Source organism: Cupressus sempervirens, chromosome 9, assembly GCF_028749045.1.
Source record: "Cupressus sempervirens isolate cs-2001-9-10 chromosome 9, ASM2874904v1, whole genome shotgun sequence".
Lineage (NCBI taxonomy): Eukaryota > Viridiplantae > Streptophyta > Pinopsida > Cupressales > Cupressaceae > Cupressus > Cupressus sempervirens.
Genome location: NC_143126.1, coordinates 433,174,491 through 433,197,384, shown reverse-complemented (window position 1 = coordinate 433,197,384; position 22,894 = coordinate 433,174,491). Strand labels below are relative to the sequence as shown.

The 22,894-nt window shown below is 31.9% G+C and overlaps 1 protein-coding gene across 1 annotated transcript in view; it reads right to left on the bottom strand.

Moving 5' to 3' along the window:
- Window positions 1-22,894, bottom strand: part of LOC149539142 (Cation efflux family protein) — a 265,872-nt gene that overhangs the window by 83,848 nt on the left and 159,130 nt on the right. Inside the window, exon 7 of the mRNA XM_089800470.1 lies at window positions 4,203-4,287. Within this exon, the coding sequence (XP_089656596.1) occupies window positions 4,203-4,287 (85 nt within the window). The remainder of the gene's footprint in view (window positions 1-4,202; window positions 4,288-22,894) is intronic.

Below are 22,894 nucleotides of genomic sequence, written 5' to 3'. Positions count from 1 at the left end.
ACCTCTAGGACACAAGGCGATTACAAGATGCCACCACTAGCCAATCATTTAAGAGTCTCCAACTTACAATTCAAGCACTAAATCCAACCCCTAACACATGGCAACACACACTAGATATCACTTCTACAATGACTCTAGTTCCCTTTCTTAAATTATTGCATTCAAAATTTAACACTAATAGATTGATTTACATTTCATCAATATATTAATATTAACCACAAACATAATATGCAAATAGTAATAAATCTTTCCCCTTCATAAAGTGACCCATCACTTAGGTGAATTACCTATTACTTGTGGATTAATAATAAACAACCCAAAAAGAGGTATTGTGACTCATTAAAATAACACAAAGTTAAAAATGCCATCTACAAACTTATTAGGTTATTTGAATAATCTTGACATTCGCTTGTAAAAAACCCAAAACTTGGAAACATTTTTTCAATATTCATGAAGCTTCAAGAAGCTCTCCAGCTCTGCTAGGGTTTTGGAAATCACCATTATTTTTTCTACGTTGTAAAATTGATGCTTCTCCACCATTGCGCTGAAAGCATATGGATGATTCAAGACCTATGATTTGCCATTTTAGTTCTGATTTCCTCTGCTGAAGCATCGTTTACTCATTAGGAAACTGGTTGCACAAGTAACTGGATATATTTCAAGAAGGAAATAGATTTCCCTTGCTGGAATTGACATACTTGCAGCATTTTTTCTGTATTTGATCCCTTTCCTTTGTTGTAATCAATTCTTATGTCTTTTCCTCCAACGGGTTGCTTTTGGGTGATGGGTATTCATTATTTTCTATCATTTTATTACAGGAGGCTTAGACTACATTTTCAGGTGCTGATGCAAATGTAACCCAGAAGGGTTTCGTTGCTTTTTCCTTTTTTAGCAAATATTTACCCTTTGTTTTTTTATTATTTATCACGCACAATCTGGACTCTTATATCTTTTCGCAGATTTGAACTCTATTCCTCTTTGCCGCTACCTTATTGCTTAGAACCAACAGTTCTGCATTTGAGCTCACTCTTTGTGTTCATTACAAGCCATATCTATTTTGAGTTAGAGCTCTGTAAAGCCTTTGCTGGCTAGAATCCTTTGACCTGTCAAAGATAAACTAAACTGCATAGGAGTTCTTTGCTGCAGCTTGAAATTTGTGCCCTATTTCCTCGGCCATACTTGGCATCTTTATTCTTTTCAATTCTTGCAGTCCATTACTTGTTGACTTGACATAGCCGCCATGATATTCTCTAATTATGGATGTTCATCAAGCCCAATAGTTATAATGACTAGATCCTCTTTTTAGGCTGTGACTGGGAATGTTTTGAACAAGATCAAACATGGCTGATTTATGGGCATCTTCTTTTCCTGAAAAAAGTGAGAAATTTCAGAAGAAATATGGCCTTATTTCTCTCATTTGCATCACATGTTATTCTTCTGTTCACCACATCTTTTAGGCCTTCAAAATGCTGATTGATTCTTCTTTATTGAAGCTCCTGACCAAAACCCAAAATGGGTTTTCTTTGCAAAAAAATACTACTGTATTTCCCATCATTCTTTCTTTTGCAGATAAGCAAGTTTTTTTCTAAGTGCTTCATCTCTAACTCAGAGCTTGTCATTCTTGTTCCATAGAAAGGTTTAAACCTCTGTTTTTTCTGTATAAAAGCCTCTTTCTCAAACATTTGCACATGCATTTTCCCAATTCATATTTTGTAAGCTTTATGAAGAAAAATCTGCTCACACTATTCTTCACTTTTGTTTTGTTATTTTGAAAACTGTTTCATCATCATTTTGTTATACAGTTACTTGTTAAGCACTTTCAGCTGAAGCATTCATTACTTCTTTGGTATATTCTGAAACAAAAGGTTTCAAGCTAGAATAACTTGTCCTTTTAATGTCTTGTTTTTCTGAATCTAGACTACTTGTAGCAAAACTCTGTTGTAAAAGTAAAAGGTTTCATAAATGAATATGTCGCTTTAATACTCCTATTGTACCTTTTGATGAGCTTCTTCAATCTCATTATCTCTTATAGGCACACTGGCCTCAATAACCTTCGTCAGAGCCTACGAATATATCTGCATACCTATAAGGGATAAGATTCTACATAGGAAGCAAACATGTTAGCAATAAAAAACTTGATGTGGTCATGATTGCATCTCTTTCTGGTATATGTTCCCGTTTTATGTAAGTGCATGACATGATGGTAGCATAAAAAATATTTGTCTATGAGGTGAATTGTTTCCGTGATTGCTTAGGTCCACTAGATCTAATACATTTTCTTTATGTATGCAGGACTCAGACACTTGGACGAGCTATGGTTCGGGGAAGCAAGCAAGCATGGCTAAGCAAGGTAGCATAACCAATTATTACATGCAAGGACTGGTCGCCTTTGACCCTCTTATTCTATGTTCCTTTTCTTTTATGTTTATGCACTTTCATAGAATAGGGTCATTTATCAGTAGAATAGAGGCTACTCTCACAGCCAATTGTGTGAGAGGTGTTTACTTTCAGCATGTTCATTTCATTTTATCAGTTGCAAATATCAATTGTACATATCTTTTGATAGTAAATACAAAGGACATTTGGATTTACGTTTTTTGTCAGAATGAAATATGACTTGGCAATAGATATGAGCTGAATGCAAATGTATAAAAAATGTGTACCTTACTTCCACTTGTACATTGTTTTAGGATTGAATTTTCACGTGTAAATATTTAGTGACAATACCCTCCCTTAATGGTCATTCATCGAATTACCCTTCCATTATTTTATATGGAAAAAAATTAGAAAACCGTCCATGATTTTTGTTGTGGAAAAAAAATCAAAAACCCCTCCATGATTTTTTTTGTAAAAAAAATCAAAATCCCCTCCATGATTTTTTTTTGTGGAAAAAAAAATCAAAAACCCCTCTATGATTTTTTTTTGGGAGCAAAATCAGAAAACTGTCCAGCAGATAAAGAACCCACAATATGTAAAGAATCCAGCAAAACACCAGAAAACACAGAAATCAATACGTTGCTGCCAAAGCCCTTCATCATGTGGTAAAACAAAATAAATGTCATAAAGAAAATAGAAAAGTCCCACAATTTTTGTCAAAAAAATCATGCAGAAGGAAGCTGCAAAACAATAGACTTCACATGGTAGAAGAAGCTTCAGCAGACATCAAAAACCTGTAGGCAAGTGAAGGGAAAAAACTGCCAAAAAAAACTTCTACAATTGTCACAATTCTACTCAAAGATTCAACAAAATACTTTCAAATTTTGCAAAAAAGAAACCCACGATTTTCATTAAAAAATCAATTCAAAAAACTTCTGGAATTCCAAGTAAACACCCATGATTTTGTTTTTGAAAAAAAGTCAAAAAAACTTAATACATTCTAATACCTTGTAATGATAACTTTACATTAACAAAGGAGACGAAGACTATCTTTCTATAATAGAAATGATAGAAAATACAAAACTATCTTTCCTTAAGAAACTAAAGACAAAATACATAAAAGGAAGTTTCTAAATATGAAATAAGATAGCCATTATAACAATATTCTAATATTATTTTAATATTAATTGTACCACTTTTACACTTGTCAATGAGATCTTGCAAGGGTGTCCATATTGAGGTTACCATGAATTTTCCTTTGAACGGTGAAGTTAAGCCATATGGAAGATTGTTTAACATAGTCATAAAGAAATTCTTGTCAATAGTCTAGTGTATCTCTTCTACAACTGTTGTGCTAAAACTTTGACAATGACTCAAATTTGTGGGGTATTTCTCTTGAGAGAATCCAACAAATCCACCAGGGATAATTAAACAAGCTCTATCAACTAATGGTTAGATTGATACAAAGTTAATAAATTTTAGCAGTTGGCTAGCTGGTTTTTATGTTAGTTTTGAAGGGCTCAAGATAATGTTTATCTTAGGCACAATGATGCAGAAGACATAACAAATGTATCTCGACATTTGTTTGGTCCCTCGAGTGTGTTTATAATCATAACTATAGTAATATATAAGTTGACCTTTTAAGTCCTTTCATATTTGTGAATTGCCATGTGATGACCTTTTGTTAAAGAAATTCAATACAAGCTTCAGAATAGCCACAGATTGCAATCATTTGCAAATTATTATTCTAATAACTATTTATTGACCACCCTTATGTCATGAGATGCATTATGTGAAAGATAGCACAAGTGGTCTTGAAAGTGTACCTTAACTCCTTCTACTTGCAAAATGGTTTTATGAATAGGAGCCAACAATGATTCTGGAACCCCAACATCAACCAGCTCCAGCATGCTAAATAAGTAAACCAGATTGTCATCACTTATTTTACCACATTGAAGAATATAGCTCAAAACAAATTAGAAGGACATAGAGATGACAATCGACATTTTTTTTTTCACTAAAGGAGCAAATTTTCACAAACTCGGCATTGAAATACAGCACATGAACAACAAGAAATTTAACCACAAAAGGAGAGTCAATGAAAAACACATTAAGTAAATTTCATTTTACACATCAGGAAACAATCATCATAAGTCAGTTAAAAGGTTTGGACTCTGAATAAGTTACAAATATATAATGAAAAGCATTATATTACAACAGCTTTTCCATGTATAATTCATCTTTAGTACAACCAAAGAATACAAACTTTCAATTTCTATAAGAAACTTGTTGGTAAGGCCTACATGAGAGTCTTCAACAGCATCTCTATTTCAAGCTACTTTGAAAGTTGTAAAAGTTTATGGATCTCTGATAGAGAGAATAGATATACTGAACTTGTCTTCCTTGATATATTCTAACTGAGTTCTGATTATAAATTTGCTTCTTATAAGTCTCAGTATAACTGAAACTTGTCTGTGATTACCTTAGGACTGTTTGTGACAGTAAACTGATGTATCTAATACTATAATACAGAGTGCAGACTTGCTGGAGAATACTATTTAAATAATAATTCAGATTGCCGCTAGAGATTCTATATTTCCATTTGATTGATATGTATCTCAGCGGAAAGGTTATGTATCTTTATATGAGTCTTAAGTCCCCGTAGGGACATGACTCTACATGGCCAAAGCCCTACGTGGACTGACTAATCTCAAACTATCAGTTGATAACATGAATATGTTTAATGCCCAATTCATGTGATTAAGATATTAATATATATTACATCACTTATATATATATAAACTGTTGTGTTATATATATAAACATATAAAGTATATGAAATAATATCAGAAATACATTGAACTAATAATTTATATATATATAGACACACACACACAAGATCATATACTTAGTGTACTTCACATCTACTGAAGCTGCACTTTAACACTCCCTCTTAGCGAGGGATAAGTGAGATACAAAGTTTTCCAAATTCTCTTCATACGTGCACAGGTATCATCTTCAGTGATATCTATCAAGAGAATAGGTTATCTGATATACAATACTTAGATACAATAATCTGGAGTAGTTCATCAGATAACCGAAATCACAATGTCGTGAACTCTATCATGACAAGTATTATGATCTCCAACACCCCAGGACAACAACTTAATGAAGTCTGATCATGATACGTCCATTATCAAGACTTCTAGTTATTCGAAATAACAACACAATCTTGTCAAGATAACAGGTCTACCACTTGTAAGATCGTCACCTTACAATGGTTACCTTTTGTTTATATATGTCAATGAAAGATCGTCACCTTTCATTACATATCTAATGCAACTATAAGATAGTGGCATTTAAATCAATAATGAATATACATATATAAAAGAAAACTGAAACCTGATTTCAATGTTTACAATTATAATTTAATCATACCAAATTTGCCTTTGAAATATTCCAATTTGGGTTTGGAAAGAGGTTTAGTAAGTACATCAATTGTTTATTCATTTGTGCTTATGTATTCCAGCTTGAGAACATTTCGATCTACCATGTCTCTAATATAATGATAGGGTACTTCAATATGCTTAGATTGATTGTGAAAAATTGGGTTCACTGAATGCTTAATGCAGCTTTTATTATCATAGTGGATGACTATAGGCTTCAAGGGCTTCCCGAACAATCCGACAAGCAATTTTTTTAACCATGCTACTTCTCTAGCTCCCATGCAAGAAGCTATGTATTATGCTAAACCAAGAGATCATTGCTGACCCAAGACTGAAACAACATCCTGTAGTACTCTTACAATCAGTAGAGATGACTGCCCAATCAGAATTTGAATATCCATGAAGATTAATTTCAACTTGATCATATTTGAGGCCCATACCAATTGTGTTAAAGTAACTAAAATCGTTTCTGCAAATGTAGAATCATGGACATTGTAATTGATGATTTCCAAATGCATACTTGAATCTCATATAAATATAAGAGGAGACATGTCTCTATTATTAATCACTATTTAGATAATAAATAACTATATGTATAACTCACCTTCAAACATATATATAATATTAATATATTAACCATATATGTAATATTATATTATATTATTATACAATAATATAATAATATAATAATGCATAATATATATATTATATACATAAAATATATGTTAGAAACATTAATCTTCCCTTGGATGTATTTAATTGGGATATTCCAAGGATCCCTAATGTAGTTTGTCCTATTGTACACATGTGGAGGACATGTCATTATTTGTCCTTTATTCCACATGTGAGGACAACTCATTTCTTATAATTCCTTTATTAAGGAATTTAGTTCATCCTTCTTAAGAGGATTGTGACACTTTGCACACACCTATTATGAATGTGGCATTCATAGAAATGGGAGTTACACATGCGAACACATGCAACTCCTTTCTCATCTCTTTAAAACAGATGCTCCTCCTTCTTTCTTCTTTCCACATCAATTTGATGTTATTGTATTGAGCTATTTTGCTCCAACACTCTCTCTCTCTCTTCTCTAGGCATTTGCCTTCATTCATAATACTCACAAGGGGTTTTCTTTGCTTTCCCCTTATAAATCCTTGTCTCCATTGTTGAACTCTTGGTGTAAGCTCTTGGATTTTGCTTATCTCATGGTAACATTGTTTCACACTTAACTTACTTGGATTATTTCTCGTTTCTTGCTCTACCTTGTCGTTTCTTTCATGGTATCAGAGCTTGACTACTAATCCTCGTTTTAAGTTTTGAGTTGAAGGTTGCCATTCATTGGAGCACACTTTATTTGGAGACGTTATTGGGAGAAGAAGTTTGTGTTGTGGTTGTTTGCTCATTCTAACATCTTTTGTGTGCAGGTTTTATTGTATCATTTTTTATCATTGTTTAGTAACCCTCTTTGGAAGGCTTGCCGCCAAAGGGTTCTCCGTTCAAAAAATTTCAATTTTTTTTTTGCTCTTGTTTTGGAAGGTGTGCCGCCAAAACAAGAAGCATTACTTCATAACACTTATTTATTATAAATAGTGCAATTTTTTTTTTTTTAATTTTTTTATAGATATATATTTATTACTCTTATGATTTCTCCTTTATATTATTGAAGGAAGTCATAATTTAAGTGTGTTTGTTAAAAAAAAACCTTAGTACTCAATAGATGAGTTAATCAATCTAAAATATTTATACGTTCTAAACAATCTAGAATATTTAAATCATATCCTATTCATATTTAAAAAAATAAAAATAAAAATATTGCTAATCTCTATTTTTAAAATATCTATTTTGAAATTTAAAAATTTATATTTTATGAGATTTTACAATTTCATTCTTTCTAAACCTTTTGTTCAGTTTTTTTTAGAATCTTACTAGATCTGTCTATCCTTTTTTCCTTGTTTTTAGCATCCTTCGTTGTTTTTTTAAAGTTTTACCTCTTTCTTATTCTTTCTCAGCGTGAGCTTCCAATCTTATTCGTTGATCTGCTTTGTTTTTCTTCTTGGGCGCTCTGCATCTGATCAACCGACTCATCTCATCGCATCAAGACTTTGCTGTCCTGTGAATCGAGATGAGAAACCTGTAAAAAAAATGCGCAGCTAGTGAGCGGGCATAAGATTCGAAGTTGCAACCTCGGATCGGCTAAGTTCTTTGGCCTGAATTCGTGGTGTTCTTTTATTGCTGTGATCTACATTTTTTTTTGATACCCTTCCTCCTTGTGAAGCGTATGCTCATGCCGACTTCCATTGGAAACGCTTACTCGTCCTTCATCTAGAGTGAATCCCATTGCTATTTCTTTGATGCCCGCTTCCTAAATGCTGAATGCCTTTACCCTTCTTCTGCTACCAATTTATTTGAATGCTTATACCTTTCTTTTGCTTCCAATTTCTCTGAATGTTATACCCTTCCTTTGTTCATAGCCTTCCTCTAAGCGATTTTTTGAATTCCCTCGCATATTAGGTTTTCTTTTTTGCTTTTCACATTTTTTATCATTTCTCCTGCAGATACATTTTTTATAACGCATCTAAAATTGTTTACAAGTGTTGCGTCTTAAATGTTTTGGGTGCTATTTTTAACAAACAGCGTATTTCGTTTTCATTAGAAGCATTTGGAGTTTTTATTACTAATTAAAAAAACACTTAAATGCAGTATTACGTTTTTTAAAATAGGAGTATCTTACATTTTGTAGAGTTAAAAGTTTTTTTTTGTATTAACGTTTTTTTAAAAGAAAGAGGAGACATTTAGTAAAAAATAGGTGCATTAAGTTCTGTTGAGTTTTTTATTAAGGGTTGTTAAAAAAAAATTCGTTTCTTTCACTTTTGTTTAAATTATTTCTTGCATGCAATTGTTTTGCATTCAATCATTTTTTTTTTTGGCGTATCATTTTGTTATAAGTTTTTAATTAATCCATTTATATATAAAATTAATTTATAACTTCAAAATTTGTCCACGTATAAGTTTTTTCATTAAGAATCCTAATTATAACTAATTAGATTTCTGTGTCATCTTTTTTCGTTATAATCATTACATATTGCTTCTGCCTTTTACATTCAGATTAATCATTGCTCTAACGTTTCTTTGCAGAGCAGTATAATCATTTTTTTTTAAGAATCTTAATCATAGTTTGCTCAACAATTTTTTTATTAATTCCAATTTTTTTTCAATTCATATTTCTGTGTGGGGGGGACATTTTTTTTTTCATAAAATGTCAACCTTGATTTCAGAAATAAAACTTAATCATGCTAATTATCATTCCTGGAAAACACACATTTCATTTATTTTTCGCTTTAAACACCTGTTCGAGATAGCCACTGATCCTTCTGTTGAACCTGGTTCAACGGCTACCCAAGATGAAAAAGATACTTGGAAAATTAAAAATGAAGAAGCTTTAGGATTAATTGGTATTTCCATTATTCCAGATTTATGTGTTAATTGCACACTGTCCTAAAGCTCATGATGCCTGGTCAATTTTGCAAACCAAGTATGACAGTAGAGATGAATACCGCAAAATACAGTTGCAGGATCAACTTGAAGATCTCAGGTATACAGATTTTAAGACTATGGATGAATTTTTGTTGAAATTTGATTCTATTAAAAGCCAAATCATTGCTTTAGGTGTTCAATTATATGACATTCGTTTAATTCATATTATTCTTAAAAAGTGTCTTCCTAGACAGTTTGAACAGTTTATAACTAATGTTCATGCACAGCTTGCTATTCCTACATTAACTACTCAGTTAACTTATGTTATTTTTCAAACTTTATTAAGAAAGGAAGAAGCTAAGCTAATTCAGTTTGGTACCCTTAAATCAACTGAACATGCATTTGTCTCGAAATTCAAATAATAATAATTTTCGTTCAAATAATAATAATAATAATAACAAACACTATAATAATAATTCTAATAATTTCAATAATAAATCTCATGCAAAATATAACAATAATAACAATAACCATAACAATCATCATAATAACAATCGTAATAATAATAATCAAAGGAATCATTCAAATTCCAAACGTCATTGTTCTTATTGTGGCAAAGATGGTCATGTTGTCAATAACTATTTTAAAAAGCAAAATGATTAAAAACCTATGAACAACAGTAACCATGATCAAAAATCAAATCATAAAAAAGGTAATTCTACTAGTTCTAATTCTCGTCATGCTTTTACTTGTAGCTTTAATCTTTGTAGACCTTTAGAATGGATTGTTGACAGTGGTGCATCGCAACATGTAACTTCTCATAAAGAAATTTTTGATTCTTTGCAACCTGATATTGCTAACATTCCTATTCATTTAGCTAATAATCAAGCTTGTAAAGTTGAAGTTTTAGGTGATGTAACAATTCCTAATGGTAAATTGCATGATGTATTATATGTACCTGATCTGAAAACTAATTTGCTTTCTGTTTCAAAGTTATGTCAGGACTATAAAGTTGAATTCTATAAAGATACATGTTATGTCATAGATCCTCAAACTAAACAAGTGATTGCTCATGCTAAAATGGATAATGACAACTTATTTAAATTCCATGAATTTGCTAGTTCACGATATTCTTTACATACTTCTATTGATTTCAATATATGGCATGAAAGTTATATTACTTTAATGCAAAAAAGCAATATGGTTGATGGCTTGCCTCACATTATTCCTTCTAAAATTGCTTGTACTGGTTGTATGAGTGGTAAGATGCATAGGGAGCCCTTTCCAAGTGGAAAATCATGGCGGGTAACTCATAAGTTGCATCTTGTCCATAGTGACCTTTTGGGCCCCATGGAGAATAACTCCATCCAAGGTTCTCAGTATGCACTTACCTTTGTTGATGATTTTTCTAGACGAACTTGGATCTATTTTTTGCATAGCAAGAATCAAGTTCTTGATATATTCATTGAATTTCAATTATATGTTGAAAGGCAATCTGGTTTTAAACTTAAAATTCTCAGAACTGATAATGGAAAGGAATATGTGAATAATGCTTTTCATTCTTATTTGAAATCATGTGGAATTAAACACGAGCTTACTATTCCTTATACACCACAGCAAAATGGTTTGGCGGAAAGAAAGCATCGGACCATTGTTGAAATGGCTAGATGCATGTTGCATGCTAAGAATCTGCATTATAAATTTTGGGCTGAAGCCATGTTTTGTGCAACTTATATTCTTAACAGGACTCCTACCAAAGCTCTCAAGGATATTACTCCAGAAGAGGCTTGGTCTGGTAGGAAACCTGATTTACATCATTTGCGCATTTTTGGATCTGTTGCTTATGTTCATACTCCTAAACAAAAAAGGCATAAATTAGATGCTAAGTCTTCTCCTTATATATTTGTTGGTTATGATGAAAACACTAAGGGTTATCATGTTTATGATTCTACTACTAACAAAGTTCACGTTGCTAGAGATGTTTGCATTGCAGAAAATGGTGTACATGACTGTTCTACTACACATGATGCAAAATTCAGTGGCACTAAAATTGTGCTAGTGGAGGACCAACCTCCTTCTCTTAAACCTTCAACTCAAGCACCACCTATTATTTCTGCTTCTACAAGTAATGATATTCAAGTAGCTACTAATGATGCTTTTATTGATAATGATTCTTCTTCTAGTGATGATTCCATTACAACTAAACATAAACCTAAATGGGCTCAAAACTTAATCAATGAAAGTGATGACTACATTTCTAGATTTGGTGGAATTAAACATAGAAGGATTAATTATTGTAATTATGCTTTGATGACTACTATTATGAATGCTAATGATCCTAAGTCTTTTGATCAAGCTAACACTCAACCTCATTGGCAAAAGGCCATGCAAGAGGAATATGACTCTTTAATTGCCAATCAAACTTGGGACTTAGTCAATTTACCTCATGGAAAGAATATAGTTTCATGTAAATGGTTATACAAAACCAAATTGAATGCTAATAATGAAATTAGTAAATTCAAGGCTAGATTAGTTGCTAGAGGTTTTTCACAAATAGAAGGATTAGATTATAATGAAACCTTTGCTCCTATTGCTAAAATGCCTACTATTAAATTAGTTCTTGCTTTAGCATCTAAAATGAATTGGCCCGTTCATCAAATGGATGTTAAAAGTGCCTTCTTAAATGGTGATTTACATGAAGAAATCTATATGGCTCAACCTCCTGGATTTGTTAAGAAAGGTAGTGAAAATCTGGTTTGCAAATTAAAAAAATCTATTTATGGTCTTAAACAATCACCTCGAGAATGGTATTCTAAAATTAATTCTTTCTTTATTTCTCAAGGGTTTTCTAGAAGTAAGAATGATCCAAATTTGTATATTAAACATACTGAAGATGATATTATAATTGTTATTATCTATGTGGATGATCTAATTTTCACTTCTAGTTCAAATGCTTTGATTTCTGATATTAAGTTTCAACTTAAATAACAATTTCAGATGACTGATTTAGGTATTTTACATTACTTCTTAGGTATGCAAATTTGGCAAACTCCTAAGGGTATCTTTCTTTCTCAAAGCAAGTACGCTTATGACCTTTTAGAAAAATTTAAGATGCATGATTCTAACCATGTTTCAATTCCATGTGAATTAGGAACTAAATTTATAGCTGATACGAATACTCCTTTTGTTGATGAAACCTTGTATAGGCAATTGGTAGGAAGTTTAAATTATTTAACTCTTACTCGACCTGATATTGCTTATAGTGTTGGTTTAGTTTCTCGATTTATGTCTAAACCTCAACAAACTCATTTTAAAGTTGCTAAACGAATCTTAAGGTACATTAAAGGAACTATTAATATGGGATTATTTTATGATGCCAATTCTAAATTTATTTTACATGGCTATACTGATTCCGATCTAGGTGGAGATCCCAATGATGGGAAATCCACTTGTGGCTATTGTTTCTTTGTTGGTTCAGATGCAATTTCTTGGAAAAGTAAAAAAGAACACTCTATTTCCCTTTGCTCAACTGAAGCTGAATACAAAGGTTCTACCAATGCAGCTAAAGAAGCCTTATGGCTTAGAAGACTTCTTGATGATTTGGGTCTACCTCAACAAGCACCAACCCCTCTACATTGTGACAATCAAAGTGCTATTGCCTTGGCAAAGAATCCAGTTTTTCATGCAAGGACCAAACATATTTCACTTCAACATCACTTCATTCGAGAACAAGTTGAAGACAAGCAAGTTACGCTTCTTTATTGTAAAGGTGAACATCAAGTGGCTGATATTTTAACAAAACCACTTTCTAAAGAGAGATTTCAATTTCATTGTAAAAATTTGGGTTTACAACCCTTTGATGTAAACTCCCCAAGTAAAGATTAAGGGGGGGTGTTAGAAACATTAATCTTCCCTTGGATGTATTTAATTGGGATATTCCAAGGATCCCTAATGTAGTTTGTCCTATTGTACACATGTGGAGGACATGTCATTATTTGTCCTTTATTCCATATGTGAGGACAACTCATTTTTTATAATTCCTTTATTAAGGAATTTAGTTCATCCTCCTTAAGAGGATTGTGACACTTTGCACACACCTATTATGAATGTGGCATTCATAGAAATGGGAGTTACACATGCGAACACATGCAACTCCTTTCTCATCTCTTTAAAAGAGATGCTCCTCCTTCTTTCTTCTTTACACATCAATTTGATGTTATTGTATTGAGTTATTTTGCTCCAACACTCTCTCTCTCTCTTCTCTAGGCATTTGCCTTCATTCATAATACTCACAAGGGGTTTTCTTTGCTTTCCCCTTATAAATCCTTGTCTCCATTGTTGAACTCTTGGTGTATGCTCTTGGATTTTTCTTATCTCATGGTAACATTGTTTCACACTTAACTTACTTGGATTATTTCTCGTTCCTTGCTCTACCTTGTCGTTTCTTTCAATATATAAAGCATAATATACATATATAATATATATTATATATATAAGATACTTATCTTAAGAATAATTTATCATCAATAAGGTAGCTTTGATAAAATCAATTGGACAGAGGCTACAACAAAGTCATGTCCCAAAGAGACATGTGGTGGTGAAACAATTACATTCAAGAACTTCATAACACAATAGTCTCTTCTGACCATAAGAGCCCAATTAGCTAAGTAAAGTAATTTATGAATATATAGACATATATATATATAGAGAGAGAGAGAGAGAGACAGAGAGACAGAGAGAGAGAGCAATCTTCATATAAACCATGAATACAAATACTCAATGTAATGAGTATATCACTTAAACTGTTTAATGTCCTCATTTTTGGCGAGTCTATGCAGTTGATGGAGTTAGCTCATCATAGCAACCCTCGTGAGCTGACAGGGTGTTTTGGGGGGTCTCAGTTGTGAAATTACTATTTTTAGTAAGCCTATTTTTGGCAGTGCAGTGGATGGCTCTGGCAATTCATCGTCACCTGCAATTGATCGGGTTAATAATTGTTTGAGCTCTTATTTAGTTATTTTTTGAGTTGCATTGTTATAATAATGTTTATAATAATGACTTTGAGTGATATTTCTAAAAAGCAAGTTGGAAAGTTTCTAGTGTTAAGTTCTTCTGGGAACCTTCCACAATTTTTGAAGTTGAGTTTTATGGCAACTTCTGCCAACGAGAGCTAATAAATAAGAGCTCATTTCATTGGAAAAAGCATGCTTGAATATATATTTTCTTTTTGTGCCTTTGTGACTTTTCCTATTTTATGTCCTATGAGCCCTTGCTGAAATATAAGGGTCTCGTCTGAGAAATTCTTAGCAATTGTGCTAAAGTATACAATTAGCCAACTTTCTCCTACTGTATCTACTGTATCTAGGGAAAAGAATAATTCTGAATTATATATTTTCCTCATTCATTGTTTGGTTGAGGGTTTGTGTGAAGTTTTTGTGGATTGTTCCAAGTAATGTTACAATTTGTTGCTAAGGTATAACAAATTGTCGAATTCTCCTATTGTTAGAACTGTGGCAAGGAGAGGTCTATTGCCAAGGAAGTTCAATTGTTGTTGAAGAGAGATATCATAATTCTCATCACCTGCAATTTGTCTGAAGTTTTGTAATTCTCAGTGCTTGCGATTTGTATTAAGGAAGGAGTGCTGATATTACAAGTTAGCACTGCTGTTCAAGGGAAACCATACACAAATCTGAAATGCAGACCTGCAAATTTAGAAGTCGTGGTCCAATTTGGAGACTATACGAATTTTTGTAAAGTTTGTGACCATTCTCCATAACCGGCTACCATTGCTGTGACTTGTGATTCATCATATGAAAGTCGCGATTGTATCTAAGGAGGTTGGAGCAATTGTACGGGCCGATGTTTCCAGTTATAAGCCAGCTTAAGTTTGCAATTCATTGGGGCAGCCGTACTGAGGCAGAAAGGGTGACATGTCATAGTAGTAAGTCCCTTGTACATGCCCGGCGACCTACACATTAGTTGACGAAAAGGGCATTCATCATTTACAACTGGGATTGGCAGCTAAGGAAGGACATTTGGTAGCACAGCTAGGCATATTTGACTGCAGTCCAGGTCCCCATAGTTATATATGTAATTCTGATTTGTGGTTCTCAATTAAAATAAAAGAATTCCCTTGCATTGATAATTTGATTCTACATCTTCATTTCAAAATTCTTGCAATTATTATTACATATGGGGACTTGGGAAAACACTGAATAAATTAGAAAAAATATTTTAACATTGCCAAACTATTAATTCAGCAAAAGAAATTGGTGTTATTAAGTTATAGCCGGCAAAGGGTTTTTACAGAGAGATGCTATACTTCAACAAATTGTACCATGTAAGTATCGTGAAATGTGCTTGGCTGCCATGAAATGTATCTTCTTGGCTCACACATGAATTGACTTAAGGCACTAGTTACATAACAAATATCAAGGGGAGTGTTTACCAAGCACATCAGTGACCCAATAATTTGCCAGTAATAAGTAGGATCAGTAGGTTCAGATTCAAATCCATCATTCTTCAATTTATGTATATTTGCTTCCCTGGGAGTAGTTAAGGGTTTGCAATCCGTCATCCCACACTTAGTCAAAATGTCAACAATGTATTTTCCTTGATTTAGAAAGATGTAGTTCTTCTTTTGCCAGACTTCTAGACCTAGAAAATAATCAAGAAGCCCTAGATCTTTCATATCAAATTCTACTATCAATTCCAATTTGCATTTTGCTATAAGATGTTTTTCACTTGTTATTAGTAAATCATCAACATATAGTACAAGAACAATCACATCACCTTCAATTATTTTGAAATATATATTAGGATCAACTTCATTTTTGGAATATCCTACCTTTGAGAGGGAGTTGTCTATCCTTTCGTACCATGCCCTGGGAGCTTGTTTAAGACCATACAGTGTTTTCTTCAGTTTACATACATGAGAATTTTTGTCATGGTTGATGAATCCTTCAGGTTATTCGACGTATACTTCTTCAATTTCACCATTTAGGAATGCAGTTTTAACATTTATTTGTTGTATCTTCCACCCTTTGGATGTTGCAACAGCTATGATGGTTCTGACAGAAGTGTAACAAGCGACTAGAACAAAAGTTTCTACATAATCTATTCCTTCCTTTTGTGAGAATCTGCAAGCTACAAATGTGGCTTTGTATTTTTCAATGCTACCATCTGGCACATGTTTGATTTTGAATAGCCATTTATAAGAGACAACTGATTTATCTTTGGGTCTAAGTACAACATCCCACACATCATTTTTTTAGTATGGATTTATATTTTTCAATCATTTATTTCTAAGGTTGGGATGATAATGCTTCTTCGACACTTGTAGGCTCTATTTTCTCAGACTACTTTATCAAGTTCTATATGATTTTCTTCTATCACTTTTCTTGCCAAAAGTGGTCTCATTTTATTGTTAGTATTTTCATTATTCTCTAAGTTTGGACTAGGAGGTGCAAGACTTCCAGTATCAATCTCCCTCTCATTCTCTGTTGGAGGATTCTCATCTACTTCAGTAGTAGGTTATGAGTATGATTCATCAATGTTCTTGCAGAGGTTAAAAGCAATGTCTTTTTCAAATTTTACATCTCTACTGATTTCAATAGTTCTTTGTCCATGGACGTAAATCCTATAGCCTTTGGATGATTCAATGCATCTGATAAGTATGCCCTTCTTTCCTGATGGTTCTAGTTTAGTTCTCTTTTCTTTACTGATGGTTTTAGTTTAGTTCTCTTTTCTTTAGGGATGTAAATATATACAAGGCACCCAAATATTTTTAGGTGGTTTAAATCTGGTTTGTTGTCGGCAAATACTTCTTCAGGAGTTGTATTTTCCAATATTGAGTGAAGATGTCTATTTTGGATATAAACTACGGTATTAGAGGCTTCAGCCTAGAAGGACGTGTGACGGTTTTGATCATGCATCATAGTTCTGGCTGATTCAATAATAGATTTATTTTTCCTTTTTGCAACTCCATTTCGTTGAGGATTATATGGTACAAAAAAGTCCCTCTTAATCCCAATAGAGATGCAAAAAATTTTGAAAGTTTCTAAAATTTATTCACCCCCATTATCTGATCTTAGAGTTTTGATTTTTTGTTCACATTGGTGTTCAACTAGTGCTTTAAATTCTTTGAATTTGGATAAAACTTTATTTAATTTTTTAATTTGAAGGAAGTAAATCCAAGTTTTTCTAGAATAGTCATCTATAAAAATTAGATAGTAGAGGCATCCGCTTAGTGAAGGTACAGACATAGGACCACATAAGTTAGTATGAATGAGTTCAAGTACAAAGTTGGATTTGTGTTCACTTTTTGGGAAGGACCCTTTTGTGTTTTTACCTAGAGCACATCCTTTGCAGATACCGAAATGATCAGGTTTTGAACTAGGTAACCCTATTACTATTTTTTCTATGGATAATAAAGCACAAAAATGAAGATGACCTAGTCTTCTATGCCAGATTTCATTAGTGTTTGAGGTTTCATGATTTAGAGTTAGATTTTGATGATTACAAAGTTTGTACAGACTTCAATCTCTAAATCCAATGGGTATAGCATTCTTAATTTTGGAGTTCTATAGCCAAGATAGAACTTTATCTTCTTGGAAAGTGATTCGAGACCCTTGGTCTACGCAAGGCTAGAGATGGATACCAAATTTCGTTTTATACCAGGTACAAACAAAACATTTTTTAGTTGAAGAATGATACTTGAATTTAGTTGAATTGAATTATCCCGAATAGTCACTTCTTTAGAGGAGTATCCTTCAAAGCTTTCAAACTTATCTCTAAAGCCTGTGATATGACGAGATGCCCCACTGTCCATTATCCATGTATTTTTGTTGGAGTTTAGTTCACTTGAGAGTGCTAAGTAGAATGAAAAGTTTTCATATTTTTCATCTTTGATTTCTACTAATGCTACTTGAATTTTCTTTCATTCTAGACAGAAGTTGAGTATGGCCAAATTTGTCACATTTGAAGCATTGTATTTTTGACCAATCTCTTTTCTTGTATGTTTTGTTAAATTCCTTTCTTTTTCGTTTGAATTTACCTTTCTTTCCTTTATTGTTGGTATTGACTTGGAGAGCTTGAATATCTCCCTCTTGATTTAAATTGATTCCTATAGAAATTAATCTTGACTCTTCTTGAGTACATTCGTTTTCAAGTTGCTTAAATTTAGGAAGGTCAAGTTGAAAGCTTAGTCCACAAATAAAAGTTTTCCAAGATAAAGGTAGTCATTTTAGTACTATAATGCAAAGTTTTTTTGTCATCTACTTGACTTCCAATAGTTGCAAATTGATCTTTTAACTCTAAGATTCTTAAAAAATAAGATGTAATTGATTCTCCATTCATCATTCTAATGTATAGTAGATCTTGCTTCAATGCTAACAATCAACTAGTGTTGTTAATATTCAAAGTATTCTTAATGGTGGAAAACATCTCATAAGCAGTTTCAAGGTTTCATATAGATGGGAGGATGTGATCTTTGACAGAATCTATAATAATCTTCATAGCTTTGTTGTTATGTCTTTTTCATGTGGTTTTGTCTGGATTATTCTCTGGCATAGATTTACCTTCCTCTATGTATCATTCTAATTCCATTTCTCGTACAATAATCATTACTCATAGTTTCCATGATGCAAAGTTTGAGGCTCCTTCAAGTTTGTCTTCCAATCTTACGTGATTCACCATTGTTCTAGATTGAAGATATTTCAATAGATATAAATCTGATGTAAGACTAACTGAATTTCTCTATCAGTGTGGCTCTGATACCATGTAAAAGTTTATGGATCTCTGATAGAGAGAATAGATATAGTGAACTTGTCTTGCTTGATACATTCTAACTGAGTTCTGATTATAAATTTGCTTGTTATAAGTCTAAATATAACTGAAACTTGTCTGTGATTACCTTAGGACTGTTTGTGACAGTAAACTGATGTATCTACTACTATAATCAAGAGAGCAGACTTGCTGGAGAATATTTTTTAAATAATAATTCAGATTGCCGCTGGAGATACTATATTTCCATTTGATTGATATGTATCTCAGTGGCAAGTTTATGCATCTTTATATGAGTCTTAAGTCCCCGTAGGGACATGACTCTAATCTCAAACTATCAGTTTATAACATGAATATGTATAACGCCCGATTCATACAATTATGATATTTAAGAGATTAATATACATTACATCATTTAAATTTATTTATTTATTTATATAAACCATAGTAACGAGACTCGCCGCGAGTCAGGTGAGTCGTCCGAGTCAGCGAGTCAAGTTACCTCAGCCGGGTCAAAATGACCCATGACCCTAGCTCAGCGGGTCAACTAAGCTGACTCTGTTGACTCGGCTAACTCATCTAACTCGGCTGACTTTTAAATTTTTTGCCTTTGTAGTTACGTATTCAATGTATGTTATGTATGTGATCAAATTACCTTCTATATTATAATGTTATTGTGTCTTTAATCTTTATTCAATAATGGGTGCATGGAATTAATTTAAATCCAAAAAGATCTCTAAATTTCAAGGGTTTTATCACTTTGTTGAGTCATTGCCGAGTCACAGGCGAGTCCAAGCCAGGTCATGAGTCGAGTTACCCTTGCCGAGTCCGAGTTGGGTCCGAGTCTCGTTACTTTGATATAAACTATTGTGGTATATATATAAAGTATATGAAATAATATTAGAAATAAATTGAACTGATATATATATATATATATATATATATATATATATATATATATATATAAACTGTTGTGGTATATATATAAACATATAAAGTATATGAAATAATATCAGAAATACATTGAACTAATAATCTACACACACACACACACACACACACACAAAAGATCATATACTTAGTGTACTTCACTTCTACTAAAGCTACACTTTAACAAAACTTACAAGCAATTCGACATGCTCTCTTCTCAATAATAAATAATTGAAGATCATAGCCTATTTTACTTCCAACAAGAAACGCTTCATATTGTCTAGAAATTTGCAAGCAAGCTATTATGCTCCCTTCTCAAAAGTAAAAAAGTATTAATTGATGACTCATAACCTATTTCATTTCCCATAGGCTAAGGTGAACAATACTGTGATATTTAATCATTTCATTTTCAGAAGGTATGGCTAAAATAGCATATTAGAACCTATGTAATAAATTGTAATGTCTCCACTCCTTGGGACAATTTTACCTATAGAAATCAATAGCAACATAGACTATTAAGTCCATTTCTAGCGATTAATATCTCATAATTCCAACTAGAAATGTCACTACTTGTACACATCCTTAACGATTCCTTTAATCAAGCTTCCTAACCCTCTAGGAGGATCCCCTATGTCCCAAGCAATGATCCTAGATTAGTCAGCCTTCCTCCTTGAAACTACCTTTCAAGTCAAGCTTCATAATCCTCTGAGAGGACCCTCTGTGTTCCGTAGGACGACCCTCGATTAGTTAGCCATCTTCTTAAAGGGTTACCCTTAAGGTCTACGAGATTTGTCTATCCAATCTTCTACATTTATATCATAATCAACGATTAATCCTTGATATTAATAATCCAATATAAATATATTTATTTCTATGATCTTAGTTTATTAATACAACATGATCATTATTAATTATTAGGAATCCTAATTAATATCTTAAATACATTGTAATATTTATTATGATAATTATTTATCTCATAAGAAATTATATTGATATTTTATAACCAATTAATTATTCTTATAGTATCAAATATTTCATTATCACTCCTAGTCTCCTTGAATTAAAAATTGTTTTTCCAAATATTATTAAGATAAAATAAATATATTTTGCAAACTTTTATATATATATATATATAAAGAAAAAGTTATAATAAAAACTTATTTAACAAATAGAAAATAAAGAAAACCTTTCTAATTAATTAAATATACTTACCTTTTTACTACATACCTTCCATCTTTTACTCTTAAAATATTGGCTATTATTTCTCTTTCTCTCTCTCTCTCTCTCTATATATATATATATATCAAGAAAAAGTTATAATAAAAACTTATTTAACAAATAGAAAATAAAGAAAACCTTTCTAATTAATTAAATATACTTACCTTTTTACTACATACCTTCCATCTTTTACTCCTAAAATATTGGCTATTATTTCTCTTCCCTCCTTATTTGGTAGACCTCCTTTTATTTATGCATTTCTTTATTAAATTTATTTCCCATACTTCTATAATTCTTTCCATTCCTATTTATACGAGGTTGCCTATATTTTTGTTTCATTCTTTTCATTCCATGTTTTTTTGCATGCCATAATGTTATTTAAATACCATCCCTATGTTGCTTTCAAGGTACGTGACTTTTGAGTGGTGTTTCCCATTAATCCAACTATTAGTTTGTTATAAGTATCATTTTCTAGTTTATTATTTATTATTTTATATGTTTGTGTTTTATATATGTTTGTTAGTTATTATGTTTGTTGTTATTTAATAATATAGAATTTAAACAATTAATAAATGTAGATTTAATATTGCTTATCTAATCAATTAATAATTATTAATGTTAATTGATAACATTTAATTATTAGTTTAGTTTAATCCTAATATTTATTGATTTTTATTATATAGATTTATCAATCAATTAGCTATTTTTATTAAATGATTATTATTAGAGGGCATATTACATATATAAAAGGCATTTTAAGAATTCATTTATAATGTAACTCAAAAAGTGTGTTTTGTTATTTAAAAAGTATATTTAAAAATTTTGAGAAAAATATACTAATCAAGGGCCCAAAGTGGGCACCTATAAAGAAGACGTCACGGCTGACATCAAAGCATCCAACTTCATCATTCTTTCACATTTCCTTCCAGATTGTCATTTTGAAGCATTTAAGAACAAAGACCTTTGTGTTGGGAAATCTTGTGGATGAAAACCCTCTTGATTTCCATATTAGGATTCAAAGATCAATACCACTTATTCTTTGGTGGTGATTTCGATTGGGAAGTGAATAATAGTTGTACGTAGTTATTGATAATTGATTATTATAAAGCTGATTTTTTACTCAATCTTGGACTCCACATCAAGACTTAGTAAAAACTAAGCAAGTGTTCCACAAATAGAAAAACCCAATAAATTCAAAGATGTTTAAGGATTTAAAACCTTTTCATTCAACATTTAATAAATTAGCATCAAAGGCACAATAATTGAGATAAATAGAAGCTACTTAATATTAAGAATGTTAGCTTCTTCATGAATTGAAACATTTAATGAAGTTTTGATTATTCACATGTATCTATACCTTATACATTATATATATGTGTTTGTGTGTGTGTGTGTGTGTGTGTGTATGTATATATATATAATCTGTCATAACCTTATATTGCAAATACCGATTATCGGTGAGAGTCTATTCATTAATGTTTTGTCATTAATATAATATAAGGTACTTGGGGATCATGTATCTTGATCGTATCAACCACATAAGATATCTGTTCTCACTCATTGATTATTATCAAGAGTCTTACTTTGGCTTACACACTGATTAGTATTGGTTGTTTTGTCTTGCCTTTCACACCGATCAGTATTGGGTGATTTATGTTTAGTTA